Source organism: Strix aluco, chromosome 8 (genome assembly GCF_031877795.1).
Source record: "Strix aluco isolate bStrAlu1 chromosome 8, bStrAlu1.hap1, whole genome shotgun sequence".
Lineage (NCBI taxonomy): Eukaryota > Metazoa > Chordata > Aves > Strigiformes > Strigidae > Strix > Strix aluco.
In genome coordinates this window covers 19,663,513-19,681,117 of record NC_133938.1, presented here as the reverse complement: position 1 = coordinate 19,681,117, position 17,605 = coordinate 19,663,513, and the positions used below count along the sequence as shown (strand labels likewise).

Below are 17,605 nucleotides of genomic sequence, written 5' to 3'. Positions count from 1 at the left end.
TTTACATGTCTTTTGGTTCAATTTCTAGAAAGAAAGTTCTAAGCTCGCATAATGAATGTTTGTATGCATGTGAATGAAGATGAGTAATTTAATAAGCACTGATGCTGAATGGAGAAGAGATGAGAACTATATTCCCACCTGTTCCTATCAATGAATAATCTTAGTAGTACTCTTTATAAAATGTGCTTGCTCTTTTGAAAAGCAAAGGAAAATTATAACGTGTTACTGCTTACATTTCCTAAATGTTCTTCTAACAAGTTAAAGAAAACAGAACTGCAGACACTTTGAGAGTAATAGCTTACTAATTTAATGTCTCCATGCACACCGTTCATCTTTATATTCCTGTTTGCCAGGCTGCACACATTAGCCAAATGACTAAAATATTTCTAGTTTTAACACTAATGTCACAAGCTTAATCAATTTCTGAACCCAAATTGACATGGTCTCTTAAAAATACTGATTCAGCTTTCTTTGGTTTCTCTATCACTGTTCACAAAACAACAAAGCAAAGTTGTTTCAAATATCTGTAGAATTCCTGTCTATGAAGCAAAAAAATACATTAATAGAGGTTGTATTCTGAGCATCACAAGTTGTTTCTGATTTCCAAGTAATCCCTGTCCAACAGACAGGCAAAGTTCAATTTTGCTAATTGCATACTAGTGTATTTGAGAGGGAAATTTAGTCTAAGACTTCAGATCCAGGGTGCAAAATCAATTTGTTTGTTTGTGGGAATTCTAGTCCTCTAAGGGAAATGCATTTATTATGATAGTATCCTGATAATTTTGCAGGATATGATAATTTTGTATAACTTGTCAGGAAGAAACAGTTCACATTTGAGTCTTCAGGGAAGCAACAGTATGTAAATAATTGTGAAGTATCTAAGCATAGACAGCTCATTTAATGAAGGCACTATGAGGATGCTACCACTCTTCCTGTGTATTGTCTATAATCAGCTAGACATCTGTAAGGCATCTTCTGTGTCATCCGGTACTGCCTCTCTGTGGACAAATGTAGGAACTTCTGGAAAGTTCATTAAATTTACTTTCTAGGTCGTTACTAGATCGTTTCAGGTTGCTTTGCCCTCTGAAACTGCCCAGGAACCTTTTTAAGTATATTCTACCTTGGGATAAACTCAGCAAGTTTGAAGTCTTGCGTTTCACAGCAACCCTGTATTTGCAAAAGACTCACAAAGGGGTCATGTGGCATCGTTTTCATTAAAAAAAAAAAAAAAAAAAAAAAAAAAATTCAAAGTATCTAATGTGCTAGTGAAGGTGAAGTTTTCATATTAAATTTTACTTCAACTTGCTAAATCATAGGAAACTATCTTACCTTCACTGGGACCTCAATTTATTTGAAAAGCTTCCTTCTTTCACAGTGAAGAAAAAGCCTTGAGCAACCCTGGCCTTTGTTGCAAATAACTTGGGCCAAGTTTCAGAGTAAAGTGCAACTGTTTTGTGACAGACATTGCAAACTTCTGTGATTTCATGATTTCTTCTGAAATCCTAGTAAAGTAAGTATGTTTCGGCTAGAAAGTGAATGACCTTCTCTCATTTCAGTGATACTATGAACCTGAGCAATTCCTCTGAACCAAAGCTGCTTTTGCTGTTTTTCTGACAAACACTTACTTAATAGCTTTAGAGACTCTAAAGTTTACTGTGATTGACTGGGTTTTCTTTTCTTTCCAGAGAGTGCAGCACAGCACAGAAATTCTTCAAGATCTGACCCACAGAAATATTTCAGATTTTCTGGTGAAAACATATCCCACTTTGTTAAAAGGGAGGTAGGGATGAATCTCTCTTTGTTTTTCACATGTGGTATTTTGTACCTGGCCATGAAATTCTCATTTAATAATAACATAGCACCTGATTTGCCACAGTATTGTGTAGACTTGAGCATCATGTCCATATTCCTGATGTAAGGAGATGCTCATCTTAGGGGAGTTAAATTCTTTTAATTATAGCTATTTGTATAGTCTGGTACTCCTTTATAGGCACGCTGATGGAATCCATGTCATTGGAATGCCATGTTAATGGTAACTGTGTCAGTGGTGAGAAAAAGGGTGCCTCTGCATAGCATGGTGAACTGCCTTGCAGAGATACTAGTTTGTGTCCCCAAAGAAGTATAGCCACACCAGCATGACTGTCTGCCTGAGTTAATTATCACTTGCTTCCCAGAAGTGCTAAAGAGCCAAAGGCCAATGTTTCATAGATCCATTTATCCTACTGATAGGACATCAGCTTGCCTGACCGTTGTGCATGGTAATTAGCTGTGCAATGGCCATGGCCTGTATTTCTGATTCAGGCCTGGCTACCTTTTCAATTCCCAGCAGAGTTCTTGAAATTCCCATTATATTAGCTATGTGCTGCCTGCCTTTGTCTGGTCCATCTTAGCACATGTAATTGCTTTAGATACGTCTTTTAAAATCAATTCTTTATGGATTTAGGATAGAGCCAGTATGTGTCACTTTAGAAATCTTGCTTATGTCTGTATGAGCTAGAGATGAATCATGTCACAAAACAAAGCAAAACAAGAAAACCCACTGCAGGGAATACCAAAAGTCCTGACAATATAATCAGCAACAATTAAAAAAAGAAAGCAAAACAAAGAAAAAAAAAAAAAAGCTGTCTAGGGGAAACTCTAGGTCTGCAAAGAATAGGAATTCACTTTTAAGGCTGACAATACCATTGACTTTGGTTCAGAGCATTAAGAGACAGAATTCTCTTTGTCTGTTTCAGCTTGAAGAGCAAATACTGGGTCAATGAGCGAAGGTAAGAAACCAATTCACAGATTATGGTGACAAATAAAGGAACAATGAATTTCTGTTTAACTGCGGAGCCTCACAATGTTTCTCTGAATGGACAAGGGGAATTGTGGCAGATAATGTAGAACAAAGAGATGGCTTCAGTGGGAAATAGGTTGGGGGTCAGGAAGGGTTTTATAAAAACAAGGGGTTATATTTGTTTGGACTGCCCCCACAAGGATGAAGGCTAGAGGCACACAATGGAACTATTACAGTTTTATTATCTGTAAGAGTCAGACTAATGGGACATAAAGAATTGTGATGGGAAGTCACAATACAGTACTGTGCTACGTTTTGATAGTGCTCTGATGCAGCCCTTTCAAAGTGCATCAGAAAAATATGAACCCTCCAAAAAAACGACCTGCGCAAGATGAAAAAACCTAGACTCAGGCCTGTCAAATACAGAAGTAACAACCACAGCTTCTCATTCCTGCTCTGAACAAGTGCAATAGTTATAAAACAGATTCCACTAGTACTCTACCCTTATGTAGAGGCATCAGCTAACCCCAGCGTGATGTCTACACTGCAGATACTAAGCTTAGAGAGGTGACTGATTTGCCTGAAGAACATAATTATTTAGTTTTTCATCAGCAGTAGGAATTCACTTCAAAGGTAGCAGCTGGATGACTGGCTTCCTTCATGGAATATCTGCTAGTTCATGTGCAAACATTACTTTCTATGGGATTAGACTGTTTCATCTCATGCAATAGTATTTATCATTATGGAGGATTGGCTGGCACCAGCACTGGTGAATACTTGCTCCTCTCAGGGCAACTGAAATTTTAACTGAGGTCCATGCTCTGCTCAGTCCTCCATGTTGTCCAAACAGCTATATCTTTATTACATATAACAGTTATAATCTTGATTAAAAGATTTTGCACTGTAGAAATAACTGTTTTCTACAAATCTTCTCTCTAAATAATAATTTTTTCAGATTTCCAGCATGAACCCCTCAGAAACTGGTAGAACTTCTCTTATTTGTAAGCCCTATAAAGACCTAATAGAACTTGTTAGAAAAAGAGTGGAGATTGTTATACATGAATTACATGATGTATAGAAATCAAACTTACATTAAGTGGATTTCTAGTATTTCCATCAATATACAGAGTTTTGGGTCTGTGGTACAAGTGACTGATGATACTTTTCTCTTTGTTAGATATGGAGGAATTTCTATAGGAGGAAGGCTCCCAGTCCTTCATATTTCTGGATATCAAGTTGTCAATTTTTTAAGTGGTCTTGGCCGAATGATGAATGTGACAGGAGTAAGCAAGATTTTTTTTTTTTTTTGGTCCCCTTACTAAAGAATTGTTACATAGCTGAAAACCTGCAGCACCGTATTTCACCCAGACAGCTGATCTTTAGCCTTTTCTTTTTTATTTTAGGGACAAACTTCACTGGCTGCTGCTAAGGAAATTTCTAATTTCCTTAAATACATGGAAACTGAAGATAATGTTAAGGTATTTACTGGAAGTAGTCTGCTAACTCAGTCTTTCTTGACATAGACTTCAAATTGAGAGAATATTGCTAGTGGCATTCTCGGATGCAAGAAGAGCTGAAATGCTATCCTTATTATAAGTAATATGGGATACAGCGTTAATGCAAAGTTATTTCTAATGTGAGGTTTTTTTAACCATGTTCTTAGTACTTCTTGCTGTCCTAAATACTTCTGAGTAGGACACATTCTACTGAGTTTTAAAATGGGCTTCGATAATATCCACAGTGGTTGTCCGACCCTTTTAAAAGCATAGTATGTGAGCTCCTCCTGCTGGACTGTGCCTGGGAGATACGAATTCCTGGTGCTGGATTTTTCCCTGCTGACAATGCCCACTAAGTAGATAAAAGGCAGCCAAGTTTTCTGGTGCAGCTCAGTTATTAGTGAAGGCTTCGTAAATGAATCTGTGCTTTCTTACCCTTTTAGGTGTGGTTTAACAATAAAGGCTGGCATGCTATGGTTAGTTTCCTTAATGTAGCAAATAATGCAATCCTTAGAGCTAACCTGCGGCCTGGCCAAGCCCCTGAGGAATATGGAATCACTGCTATAAACCACCCTCTGAACCTCACTAAGGAGCAACTCTCTGAAGTCACTGTGTAAGTCGGCCTGTGTTCTGCTGCTGGCTTTTACCCCTCCCTCTCCTGGCAGCTTACCACATCCACTGTACTCACAGTCTGAAGAGAAATAGTTCATTTGACAGAACATGGAGACCTTTCCCTGAAGTTTTATTCTAATCAAGAATTAGATATGCAACCTCTTCTTTTCTGTCTCATTATGTTCCTGTAAGAGTTCATTCCCATCCCATGTAGGAGCTATGACCATTGGTTATACACAATTACATGTTTCTGTTGATTCTCAAGCACAGAGATTCTGAAGTCTTTGTTCATGCTCCAAAGCCAATAGATCTACTTGTGAAATAACACAGAGATCATAATCAAAAATGGAATCAGAAACTGTCCTTAATTGACTGCAGGTAGGCAGTAGTTGACAACCTCTTTCTTGGTGCTAACAACAGCACACAGGTAGATTTTCAATGGCATGTAGTAGGGTTGGTGTATTCCAGAACCTAAAAGCCATAATTTCTTGAAAAGACACCCCTAGGAAGACATGATTTCCTACTCACGTTTCCTATTAGAAGTTTAGAATTCAGTGAGACTGAAAACTTCTGCCTTAGCACAGAGGCAAGATGTGCGCTTCATCTCACTGTCTGCAACATGCCTCTTTGAGTCCCTCTTTTCCCAGCTCCCAGAACACTTCAACTATTGTGCCTTAATGTCTAGGAAAGGCTGTCAAACTGAGTTGAACTGTTCCAGAGAATGAATGCAAGTAAAAAATCAGGGAATGGTGCCACCATCATCCGTATTTGTTAGCTACAGTCCCCAACACAACTTGGGAAAATACACTAGCACATTTTGAAATTGAAAAGGTCTTTTACTTAAAATAACCTTGCTACTTCTAGATCTTAAAATTCCCTCCAGATTCCCCAGATGCTAATGTAGTGTTCTGTTGTGTCCATTCCCTTGCTCACAAGTCCCTTCTTGTGCTCTGTTTTAGGCTGACAACTTCAGTGGATGCTGTTGTTGCCATCTGTGTGATTTTTGCCATGTCCTTTATACCAGCCAGTTTTGTTTTATACCTGATTCAAGAACGTGTAACAAAAGCCAAGCATCTACAGTTTGTCAGTGGTGTGAGCCCTGCAATCTACTGGCTAACTAACTTCACGTGGGACATAGTGAGTAACTGCTGGTCTGATTTCACAGCCTGCAATTATTCCTGGGTTTGCATGAACTGGGGACTAATTGGTGACTTGAGTGAAGGTGATTCTGAGCATTGCAAAGCATTCATTTATTTCAGTGTTTCTCAGAGAGCATGCTAAGGATCTGGTCTTCTAACTAATTGCAGATATAGAAATTAAGTCAGGTGCACGACTCATTATTCAACTAATGAAGCGGAAATTGTTGTAATCTTAGGGTTTCCAGACCTTACAACTGAATGTATAATAAAGTACAACTTACCATAGCCGGGGAAAGCCCAGTTGCCTGATACTAGTCACTCTTGACCTCCAGAAGAACCATAACGTGTTTCAAGATATTCAGGAAGTCTAAGTGGGGGCGATTCACAGGCTGCTGGAACAGTAGCTGGAGGCCAGCCAAAATACACTAAGGTGTCTAAAATGACATAGATATATTTGTTTAGGTCACTGAATCATGTTCACTGTGTTATTCCAAAAGGATTTAGACCACAGGCCCAGGCTTGCTTACACAGGGCTCAGCTACCCTCCCATTATTCCTCAGGCCACTTTGTCACAAAGGAACAGTTTCTTTGCCTGGTTGAAGTACAGCAAGGGGCTTGTATTCTAGTCATGCCTTCTCAACAAAGAGAGCGGCCAAGGGCTTATGCAAGAAGAAAAGCATGAACACAGAATTGAAAAAAAGAAAAAATAATGAAATAATTGAAAAACCCAGAATGCCCTGGGCTTTGGAAGGTGCTCTTTCAGAAGAAGGTAAAGCAAAGCATTGATTTAGTAAATGAGGGAAAAGAAGCATATCTGAGTTCCTGTCCCCTGCTCGTCACAGCAGCCTCCCAGCAGCTTCCTTGACAGGAATTCTGCTTGGCTGTGGCCCTTGACAGCATGATGCAAAGTTAATTGGTGTTAGCAGTTCTGTGAAACGCCACCTTCCATTCTGCCGGGGGGAGCTCTGTGCATTGCAGTAGACTAGCACTACTAATACTGAACAGAGAAATTGAGAAGAGCAGTGGCCAAGCATACTCACTTTAGCCTTCTCCCTGGAATGTGGCTCAAGTAACTTTTTTCCTCCTATACAGCTTTTGCATCACCAGAAACTGCACTTCCCTTGCATACCCATGGCCGCTTTCTGTGGGCAGCCTGCCAGCAGGACCATGAAATAACTGGCTCCCAAACCACAATCTAAGAAACAACAATATATGTTGTATTTTTGATGAACAGTCTGATAAAAGATGTCTCAGAAAAATGTCAAGTGCTGCCAGGGATCCATTGATCCAAAAGCTTGAGTATGACTAGTCTAGCTCATAAATTCTGGTGTTCCTCAATACAAAATCCTTTTGGAATAATGTGTAGGATCTGTATATGTTTGCAGACCTTCTCAGGTCTTACACTCTGATCTTCACCCTGTGATGTGGTAGGTGAATTATGCACTGAGTGCTGGAATGGTTGTGGTTATATTCGCTGGATTCAACAAGAAAGCATACACTTCTCCGACTAATCTCCCGGTGCTTGTTGCCTTGCTGCTTCTGTATGGGTGAGTGTTCAAGGTATTCCTGTATGTGGGGCCCTGGAAATGGAAATGATTTCATGTTATTGAGCTCGGTAGTTAGTGAAATCCAGCTTTAAAGAATAAAACTGAGTAGGTACAATACAGGTTAGAACTGTATTGTCCCTGCTCCAGGGTATTTACACACTCTGCCTGGCCACATGCTGTAAAGATTTTTTTGTTATTGCCTTACATTTTTAAGCATGAAATGTGATCCTTCCATGAAAATATATTAGTTCAGTTTGGTGCTTTCTGATATGTACATTGTGTAGGAATTTAATAATTGTTCATTTGCCTCATTGACAGCCAATACTAAAATATCTTTCAGCATTTAACCCAAGGGCAGAGAGTACTGAGTCTTCAACACCTTTTTTTAACTTCAAATGAACATTTGTGTTGACAAAATAGCATTCTATAAGGCTGACTGAAATTCACTTTCTCTCATTTAATTAGTAATCGTACATTTTTATCTATAAAATCATATTCCTGATGGCCCTGTAACCGATGTAGTCTAGGCAAAATGATTGACCAGATCTATTTCTAGAGTTAGAGAGAGAAATTAAGCTTTTCACATCCTCCTATGTATATCACAAATTAAGCCTAAGAGGGATCAGTTCTTGTCTGGGCAGATTACCTTTAATTTTCTGAAGTTTTTTGTGTTCTCTGAATGAAAATCCTAAGGAAGTGCAAAGTACTATCATTGTTTAATCTCTGTAAAATACCCAATGTTAAAAAATGCTACCAGAATGTTGATTTGTTTTATTTTGTCATTATGTCTTTTTAAAGTGCAATGGTGGTATCTTTAATAAGTTGTCTGTGGCTCTGTGTCATTTTTTAAAATACCGTAATTCATGACTGTGTGGATGGACATTTAAAATGTGTTTGCATATTTTAAAGCATCTACCAAGATGAAATTTTCAGAAAAAATATCATCACATGGCAGACACTTCAATAATAATTTCATAATTTACTACTCAAAATAAAAAGCAGAAAGGAAGATAAATTAATAGAATCATATATTAGCCCTTGCGTCCAGCTGCAGTCACAATGGGATGATTCTTTCTGACCATGTGTGTATTGTCCTGTTAAGCAATTCAGGTTGTTGTTACTGAATTCTTCCTAGTCAGACTGATTGTTGCTAAGCATCATAAATTTATTCCAGAGGAATACTCCTCTTGTGCTGCTGAATGTGCATGTGCAATGTCCCAGAAATCATGGCACAGGAAGCTCCAAATCAGGAGTAAAGAATCAATGGTAGAGGAGTTAGAAAATAATATAAAAATTTACAGAGTTTCTGATTTCTTTGGACAGTTCCAAAGGCTGAGGAGTATCTAGCAAAGCAGTACATACTATTTGCTTTATCTAACATTTCTTTGTCTCTCCCTCCTGGTGCAAAATCCAATGAGATGTGCAAGGATACCTGGCATGGTAATAACCTTGCTAGCATTACGTTTTCTCAATTTTAGCAGTTTCTATTGTCCTGCATTTTAACAGTAAAAAAGACTAAGCAGAAAGATCTTTTTATCTAGTAAGCAGGGAAATGCATCTCTGGTTGGTTACACCATTTCATTATGCTTGGGATGAGAAGAAAGCTCAGCTTTGTGTTTTCATTAGGCTAACTGACATGAGAATACTGAAAAGCTGTTATCATAGTTTTTCTATCTTCTGCATGCAGATGGGCAGTAATTCCCATGATGTACCCTGCTGCTTCTTTCTTCAGTGTCCCTAGCACTGCTTATGTTGCATTGTCTTGTATTAATCTCTTTGTGGGGATCAACAGCAGTGCCATTACATTCATCTTGGACTTATTTGAAAATAACCCGGTAAGTAATGTTTTTATTGACATCTGGTTTTAAAGAGCTGTGCAAAGGGTGTCCACGCATGACCATCTCTAACAGTAATTGTATTTCTCTACCTTGCCGTTTTTTCTGGCAGTAAATGAGTGGGGAACTTGGTGAGTAACTGCAGGGACAGGTGAACACAGTAACCCAGACAAGTGACTCAGGACAATAGATATCTTGGGCTACAGACACAAGGAATGACACTGAGTGTCTCTTATCCCTGTGAGCGAACTTCTGTACACTTTCACAGTTGGGGAGGAGGAGACACGGCACTTTGTGATTGCTTCTGCAGCTTGGGCTGTACAGGAAGATGTAGATGTAGAAAAGCATGGAGTCACCACTAAGTAAGGAAACTTACTCCTGCTAGTTATTGTGTTAGAGGAGATGTTCTGCTCATAGTAGTATTTTGAGAATTGCTCAAAAATGGTTTGACACCACCAGGAAGGTGACAGAAAGTACAAGAATAGACAGAATACAGTGAGTGCCAAAATTAGTTCTTAGAAAGGCTAAGAGATCAGTTTATAAAACACTGTTGTCACTACTACTGTCGCCTCTACGGTTGCTGACACTGGCCACTGACACCCTTTCTACATCTGACAGCAATCCAATTAGCTATCATTACTGATAGTGCATTTTCAAGGCTGATCAAGCATTGTCATTTGCCAGGAAGGACAAACAGATCTTGGTGAAGTTCATGGTTTCAAGGGCCAACTTTACATTATTTTTCTCCCTGGTGTTCCTGCATGCTCAGCCATGCTTCTTGATAGCACAGGTTTCAATCTAATGCCATTCAGTCTGTGGGGGCAGCAGGCCAGTATTGTTACCTTTGAGAATATGTCTCTGTTGTAGACACTGTGTCTCCAGATGGAAAATTGCACTTCTCTGGATTTAGTGTTGGTGCAGCTAGACTGCTACTGGCACTTAACACTGTGTGGGTATCTCCACATTGTACTGATATCTACTGTATAGTTATGCCCAGACACTGACACTTTTCAATATTGTGGCAGTCCTGATTATGGAAGTATTCCAGCTATAAATAAAGATGTTATGACAGTAAAATACCACTCTTTCTTGTTGCTCACAGTTGCTGTTTATAATAGCTGACACTAGAATTACATGTTACCTCTGCTACATAGAGAAATATTTCATTACAAAGATTAATTTCTCTCCTCATTGACAGTTTTTCACAAGCACCTTGTCTGGTGCAGCGTATGCCAGCATTCTGCTGTGCTGCATTTCAGGTTGCAGATGCTTTGGGTGTAACTTGGTAAGTTGTAAGAACACAGAACATCCAGTTTCTCTGACTTGACAAAGAACTTTTCACTCATGTTGCTATGTTTTCTTAAAGAAGTCTGGTTTCAACTGTTTATTATGTTGTTTCTGTTTCTTATAGTCTTTGCTGAAGTTTAATAAAACATTGAAAAATGTGCTGATTGTCTTCCCACATTTTTGCCTGGGCCGTGGACTCATTGACTTGGCCATGAACCAAGCTGTGACTGAAGTATATGCCAGGTTCGGTAAGTATAACCAGCAAGTTATACCAGGTCACATGTCCTGATCTTGGATGAGATGGGTGAAGTGTTATCTTGGAAAATAAGTGACTGTTTCAGAAATTCTCCCCTTTCACTTCATCAGATGGATAAGGAGTATGAAAGTTCAACCTCTCTGAAGGAATCACAGCTTGTGATACAGCTGCCAGAACTCTATGGTCCAACCAGTAATCTGTATTGGAAATGAACCTGTTTGTTCAGTGCCAGACTCTGGTGTCATTTTATCATTTGTTCTGAAGTCCTTAGATCACTACAGGAGGATATAATGTTTCATTTCATTTGAATACTTCAGCAGCCCTCATGTTAATGCTTAAAGTGGCTGCTGTTCTTCAAATGCATCCTCTTGGGATATGGTTGTCTTTGATATCAGACAACTTCTTCTTAAAAGAATAGTCATATAGCAGAACACATCTGGTTTTATTCAGAAAATATGTCTTTCACATAATCCGTGCAAATTTCATGTTATGATATCCCAATTAGTGAATATTCAGAGAGCCAATATTCATTTTTACTCCCATGCAGCAGCTGAGCTTGGAGTATATTTTCATGAAAATCTTTATAAGACACTGGAAAATGAAGACATTGCCTGATCATGTTCTAATAAAGTACAGATTTTCATCCTAAACCATTATGATAATCATAATCATAAGGAGCAGTGGGGGGTTTTTTCAGCAGTATTTCACTTTGGTTTTTGGTGCTCTTTCTCCAAAGGTGAGGAGCATGTTTCCAATCCTTTCCAGTGGAACTTTGTTGGAAAGAACCTGGTTGCCATGGCTGTTCAAGGGGTTGCATTCTTCATTCTGAATCTGCTTATGCAGCACCATTTGTTCTCCACAAGATGGTAAGTCTGAAAGCTTGTATTAATGTTCCTTTATTAACAGGGTGAGTGTTTTTGTTATTCTCTGTGTCCCTCTTTTTTCTTTCTTTTTCTCTGAATTTGTCAGCTTTTTTCTTCTGTTCACTTACCTGATTTCATCTTAATTTGTTGATATCCTGGTTCAATAAAGCATTTACAAATGCACATTATCTTAACAGGATTTAAGAATGTATTATTAAAGAAATGAGTTTTCTTTTAATTAAGACTTTAAAGTAATCTTTTTAGATTAAGACACTGTAATAGTGAGATTATAAAATTACTTTGAAAGTTTGTAGTGTCATAAGTACTGGCATGAGGTACTAGCCTGACATCCCAGGACAGGAATTGTAGTCCGCGGCACAGTACAGTTACAGCCTGGATGCTGTGCAAGCTGCCTTACAAATGTGCCTCTATCTCAATGAAAGCAGCTACCTTCTAGGTGCGAGTGGGCCATTCACTCCTGTTCGAGACTGCTGACAAGAGTACTACTTGGTACAACTATAAAAATATTGTCTTACAGGGAGATCTGCTCAAAAGATCTGTAAAAGGACTATCACTAGCTACTGAAGAGCAGCCAGATAGTGAAAACTGTGGCTGAGGGGCAGATTATGTCATATCAGTGACTGACCAAGGCGTGGTCTTTTGAGCAAGCCACTTTTTAGTAGACATTAACTTCCAAAGGTCAGGGATTCTCCCAACAGCAGGAATGCTCCAGCCAATGTCACATTGTGAAGTTTCAATCCCACTGCTTCCACCAGTCACATTTTTGGCAATTGATTAGCCATTGTTTCACACTTTCTAACTGGACACAAGGCAGCTCATTGTTTCTGCAATCAATCTCTTGGGTTTTTCCAGGTTTGCTGAGACTGACATGTCACCTATTATTGGTGAAGATGAAGATGTTGCAGAAGAAAGAAAAAGAATTATGAATGGAGGAAACAAAACAGATATTTTAGAATTGCAAGAACTGACCAAGGTAATACTTTGAGAAGAATGAAACAAATGAGTCTAGTGTAAATTTATTCTTTCCGAATGTATTTCAGCTGTGGATTCAAATGGTATTGTTTTCAAAATCAACCTTGTGCCTTAGAAAATAACAAACATTTTAGAAGTCAAGGCAATTTCCTTTGATTAGAAATCAAACCACAGGGAAGTCCATCAAGGACAGTGCAACCCTCCCTGTTTAAGGGGTTTTTTTACCTTACATCATCTGACTGTTATCTATTGAGTGTCCATTTCTACTACTAGTCTTTTCTTTTACAATGCTGTTTTTTCCATAGGTGAGTTTCAATCTCAAGTTAACCATTTGGTTGCTTTCACATTGAGGGCTACATTTATTGCTAATTTATCTTCTTTCCAGACATCGAAGGCATCTGAGTTATGCTATCAGAATGCATGCAAGCTTGAGCTGCAGAAATACAAAGATTACACACAATTGCTGGGATCTCATGAATAGAGAACTAGAGTATCATTCTTCAGACTATCTTGCTGTATTGTTCCACTTTTATTTGATATGTCAGAGATACTTTGTCCCAGCAAAGCATCAGGTCTGTCTCCTAGTGCTAAAGTTATGAAGTAAAAGACTGCATGCAGAAAAATTGGTGGTTTTAGGGGTTATTACAAATTTATTTAATGTAAATAAATGTCTGACTTTGTAGAATGCTTACTCTTTTTTAATTTACTCCTGTCTTGATTCTAAAGTTGCCTCATCTCAATAGCATTGAACTAAAAAATTCAGATTTTCTTTGCTGTACATGTCTTGAAATAGGATTTTTCTTTTTTTCTTTTTTCTGTCAATTTAGATTTATGCAGGTAGGCAGAAGCCCGCAGTGGACAGACTCTGTGTTGGTGTCCGTCCTGGAGAGGTACGTTGTTCAATAATACTAGATTACATTCTATGGATCAGTTCAGATTTCATGCCCCTGTTGATTTGCAACTTGGAAATGCTAAAGAATGTGATAAATTTTGTAATTTAGTGCTTTGGTCTTTTGGGAGTGAATGGCGCTGGCAAAACAACAACGTTCAAAATGCTGACTGGAGATACTGATGTGACATCTGGAGATGCTGTAGTGGCTGGTAATAGGTAAGTACCTTAAAAAAACCCACCCTGTGACAGTCCATTTACTGGGATAGAACTGTCCAGATCATAGCCTCAATGAACCAGCAGCTCTTTTCCAGTTTTATGGCACTGAGAGAGACCACAGCTAACACTCACTGGCACCTTGTACTTTTAACACTCTGTTGTAAAATCTATGGGTAAGTTATAGTAATGCTAACAGTGGGACAAGGCAATCGGACCTAATGGCAAGAGCTCACAAACATAAGATAGCCAGTCCAACAGGGTACTTTGATCTGAGCTTTGGGACTTTTCTCTGGCTGTTTCTAGCATCTTTTTTTACACAGTGCTGGCATGTCATAAGTTAATACAGCGTGATGTGGTATTCACTTAGTTTAGTTTAGTTCTAGGTTGTGTGTCTTGGTTTGTTAGGTGTAGTTGGGATTTGATTCTTTGTCCATTGATGTGACTTGAACAATAGCTGGTTTGTTGCCAGGGTATGGTCCTGGGTCAGCCTGCTCTAGGTGGCCTTGCTTGATCAGGGTGGGTGGACAAGATGACCTCCAGACGCCCCTTCCAACCTCAACCATTCTGTGATTCTGTACTTCTACTACTATTACCAACAAAGTGTTAGCCTTGTGTCTTGCCTGTCTCCAGTGACCACACTCTGAGATGAAATTGACTGATTTTATTCTTCTAGAAATAAACACCATTTGCAAAAAATAAGATCTGAGTGGCTGTTGAAACAACTTCTTGTTAAGATAGCCTATCCTTAAACAGGAAAATGGATGAGGGGAAATGGGCTTACACAGGACTGGGCTGACTTAGATGAGAATATATTCCTTGGTATTCTGTACAAACAGGTATTTTAGTAGGATGTTGTATCAGGAAGAATTCGTTCTCTTCTTACAAGAGTTGTTGCCCCAGAAAAGAAAGATTTTATTCAAACTCTCTGTCTCTGCTTGAAGCTAGTATTACAAAACCAAGATTTCTTTTCTTTGTTTCTCCAGTATATTGACCCACATTTCTAATGTCCATCAAAACATGGGATACTGCCCTCAGTTTGATGCTATTGATGACCTGCTCACAGGACGAGAACACCTCTACTTATATGCACGCCTGCGGGGGATTTCAGCAGACGAAATCAAGAGGGTAAACCGTTCTAGCTCTTGACTATACGTAGTTACAGTGAATATTTGTGACGATTAACTGGGTTCATAACATGACAAGGGCCAGAATTTCCAAAATAGGCTTGCCATTCTGTGTGTTGAAGTCCTGGGAGTGGTTCCTGTCATTTGGACAGTTAATTACAAGACTGTACTATCAAGACTCTTAGGCATTAACGGTACTTGCAAAACTGTGGCGCCAGCAGTGGAAGGCTAAAGATGCAATTACTATGACTCAGAACTGCACTGGTTGCTGTTTTGTTCTTGTCTTTAAAGTTGTTTATAAGAAAGAACACATGAAGAAGATTCCACAGTAAAAGAATTTAAATTCTTGCACAGGTAGGAAGTCTACAGCTGAGGCTGGTTTATGGCTTTCCCTCAAGTAGTTGGAATTCCCCTCATCATCATAAATCTTTTTGGACTCTCCTGCTCCAGTTCTAAAACGAATGTGCTAAAACCCAGGGGATTGCTATGCCTCTGCCAGAAGAGGGATGTATCAGCAATCCTGTCTGTTATGCATTAGCTGCTACATGAAAAGGATGGTCTTTCTCATAGGTTGCTGAATGGGCCATCCAGAAGTTGGGACTTCCTATGTATGCAGACCACCTGGCTGGTACCTACAGTGGTGGCAACAAGCGCAAGCTCTCCACTGCCATTGCACTGATAGGCTGCCCACCACTCATCCTGCTAGTAAGTGTCATGGTAACATAGCTGCGATAGTTCAGTAGAACATCTCATAAAACTACATGCTAAAGAGATACAAGGACGTTTCTGACAGTCCTTGCAAGCTCCTTTCTGCCCTCAAGTTATATCTACTTCAATGTAATTTTGATTGCTTTACTTTTAGGGATAGACTGGTATGCATAACTATGTTTCCAGTGGACCCCAAGTGATTATGAAAGAAGGAATGGCTTGAGATAAAAATCTATAATCCAGACAAATCTGAATTTAAATCCATGTTTGGTTTCAGTCTGCCTTTTCTTGTCCACTCATGTAAAAGATGATCTTACAACATATACCATGCTGCTTTATCCAACAGAACAGAGGAAGATAGCTACTCTTTTGCAGCCTTTAATATCTTTGGAATAAATTATACAAATTTAGACTAAACTACACAAGTGCTGAAATGTCGTTCTCATCAAATAACATAAATTATCAGATAATTGTGTATCTCAAGGGAAATTCTAAATGAAATTACTACAGAAATTCTGTATTTAGATTATACTGTACCACCTTAATTTGTAGGCTAAAAACATTTTAATGACATTTTAATAGCATGGTTCCTTGTGCCATTTAATACGCCTTTACACGTATTCTGCCTGTATGTAGCAAACAGCCAGATAAAATGTTTTCTCATAATTTCTTAAGACAGAATGTTGAACAAAAATTTTTTCTTCCAAGATTTTTAAAATTTTTTGTTAATAACTGGGTTAACTAATCTGTGCAGGACCAGATCCTTAGCTGGTGTAAATCAAGGTGACTTCACTAACTTCTTGGCTTGAGAAATGTGTCCTATCTGTTTATGTAAGTAAGGTTACTTGGGGAGACCTCACTCTCCTCTTACAAGAGTTATTGCCACAGAAAAGGAAGATTTTATTCAAAGTGTCCATCTCTTTCTTAAAACTAGTATTACAGATGTAAGATTCTTTTATTTATTTCTCCAGTACATCTGGACATCTTGACCTACATCTCTAATGTCTATGAAAGCATGGGAACCATACTTGATGCAATTTGATGTACTGTTACTGCATGAGCCTCTTCCCATTTATTTCTATTTTGGGTCCTAAAGGTTTTTATAATGGGATATCACACATGCTTACATTTTTGGTGTTGAAGACCCTAAACTGGGGACTGCCTTTGTCGTAATGGTCGCTGCATTCCCTTCCCTGTAGCTGTGCCCTACACAGACAGCATTATATTCTTAACTGCACTTTCTTGTACTTGTTTCCTTACTGCTTTATGCCAAGAAGTACATAAGTACCCATTCACTCCTATGCTTCTCGAGGTGCATACGGTTTCTCAAGGCACAGATTTCAGTAGGGAAGCAGCTATATGCTAAGGCCCAAACACACAATGACTTGATTGTAAATAGATTTTCTTATCTCCTTCTCTGACTGTGATTGTCTTAACATTTCCCTTACAGGATGAACCAACTACAGGAATGGACCCTCAGTCCCGGCGCCTCCTGTGGGACTCTATTGTCAGTGTGCTCAGAGATGGGCGAGCTGTGGTTCTAACCTCACACAGGTAAAAAGAGTCAGAATTCAGAATCCCAGAGTAGCTGAAGTATATCTACTGGCTTTTATCACAAAAATTTGTTCTCTGTTTTGAAAGTATGGAAGAATGTGAAGCCCTCTGTACTCGTTTAGCCATCATGGTAAAAGGTACCTTCAAATGCCTGGGCACAATTCAGCAGCTAAAATACAAGTAAGTAGAATATTTTTATGGTGTGTTTTAGTGAGAAAACTTAGTGTATGTGACATGTACCATTCTTAATCCAGCAATCCAAACTGAAGATCTGTTGTTTAAACAGACCCATTTCTGGATGCAA

General features: G+C 38.8%; 1 protein-coding gene across 2 annotated transcripts in view; it reads left to right on the top strand.

The window, feature by feature from the left end:
- The window catches only part of ABCA4 (ATP binding cassette subfamily A member 4), an 86,691-nt gene that overhangs the window by 66,498 nt on the left and 2,588 nt on the right, over window positions 1–17,605 (top strand). For both annotated transcript variants that reach the window (XM_074832532.1, XM_074832531.1), the window contains 17 exons: window positions 1,686–1,780; window positions 2,736–2,768; window positions 3,957–4,062; window positions 4,183–4,257; window positions 4,719–4,888; window positions 5,847–6,024; window positions 7,458–7,573; window positions 9,261–9,408; window positions 10,820–10,943; window positions 11,688–11,817; window positions 12,688–12,808; window positions 13,635–13,697; window positions 13,809–13,915; window positions 14,899–15,040; window positions 15,610–15,744; window positions 17,198–17,301; window positions 17,389–17,481. In XM_074832532.1, coding sequence (XP_074688633.1) covers window positions 1,686–1,780; window positions 2,736–2,768; window positions 3,957–4,062; window positions 4,183–4,257; window positions 4,719–4,888; window positions 5,847–6,024; window positions 7,458–7,573; window positions 9,261–9,408; window positions 10,820–10,943; window positions 11,688–11,817; window positions 12,688–12,808; window positions 13,635–13,697; window positions 13,809–13,915; window positions 14,899–15,040; window positions 15,610–15,744; window positions 17,198–17,301; window positions 17,389–17,481 — 1,940 coding nt within the window. The remainder of the gene's footprint in view (window positions 1–1,685; window positions 1,781–2,735; window positions 2,769–3,956; window positions 4,063–4,182; window positions 4,258–4,718; window positions 4,889–5,846; window positions 6,025–7,457; window positions 7,574–9,260; window positions 9,409–10,819; window positions 10,944–11,687; window positions 11,818–12,687; window positions 12,809–13,634; window positions 13,698–13,808; window positions 13,916–14,898; window positions 15,041–15,609; window positions 15,745–17,197; window positions 17,302–17,388; window positions 17,482–17,605) is intronic.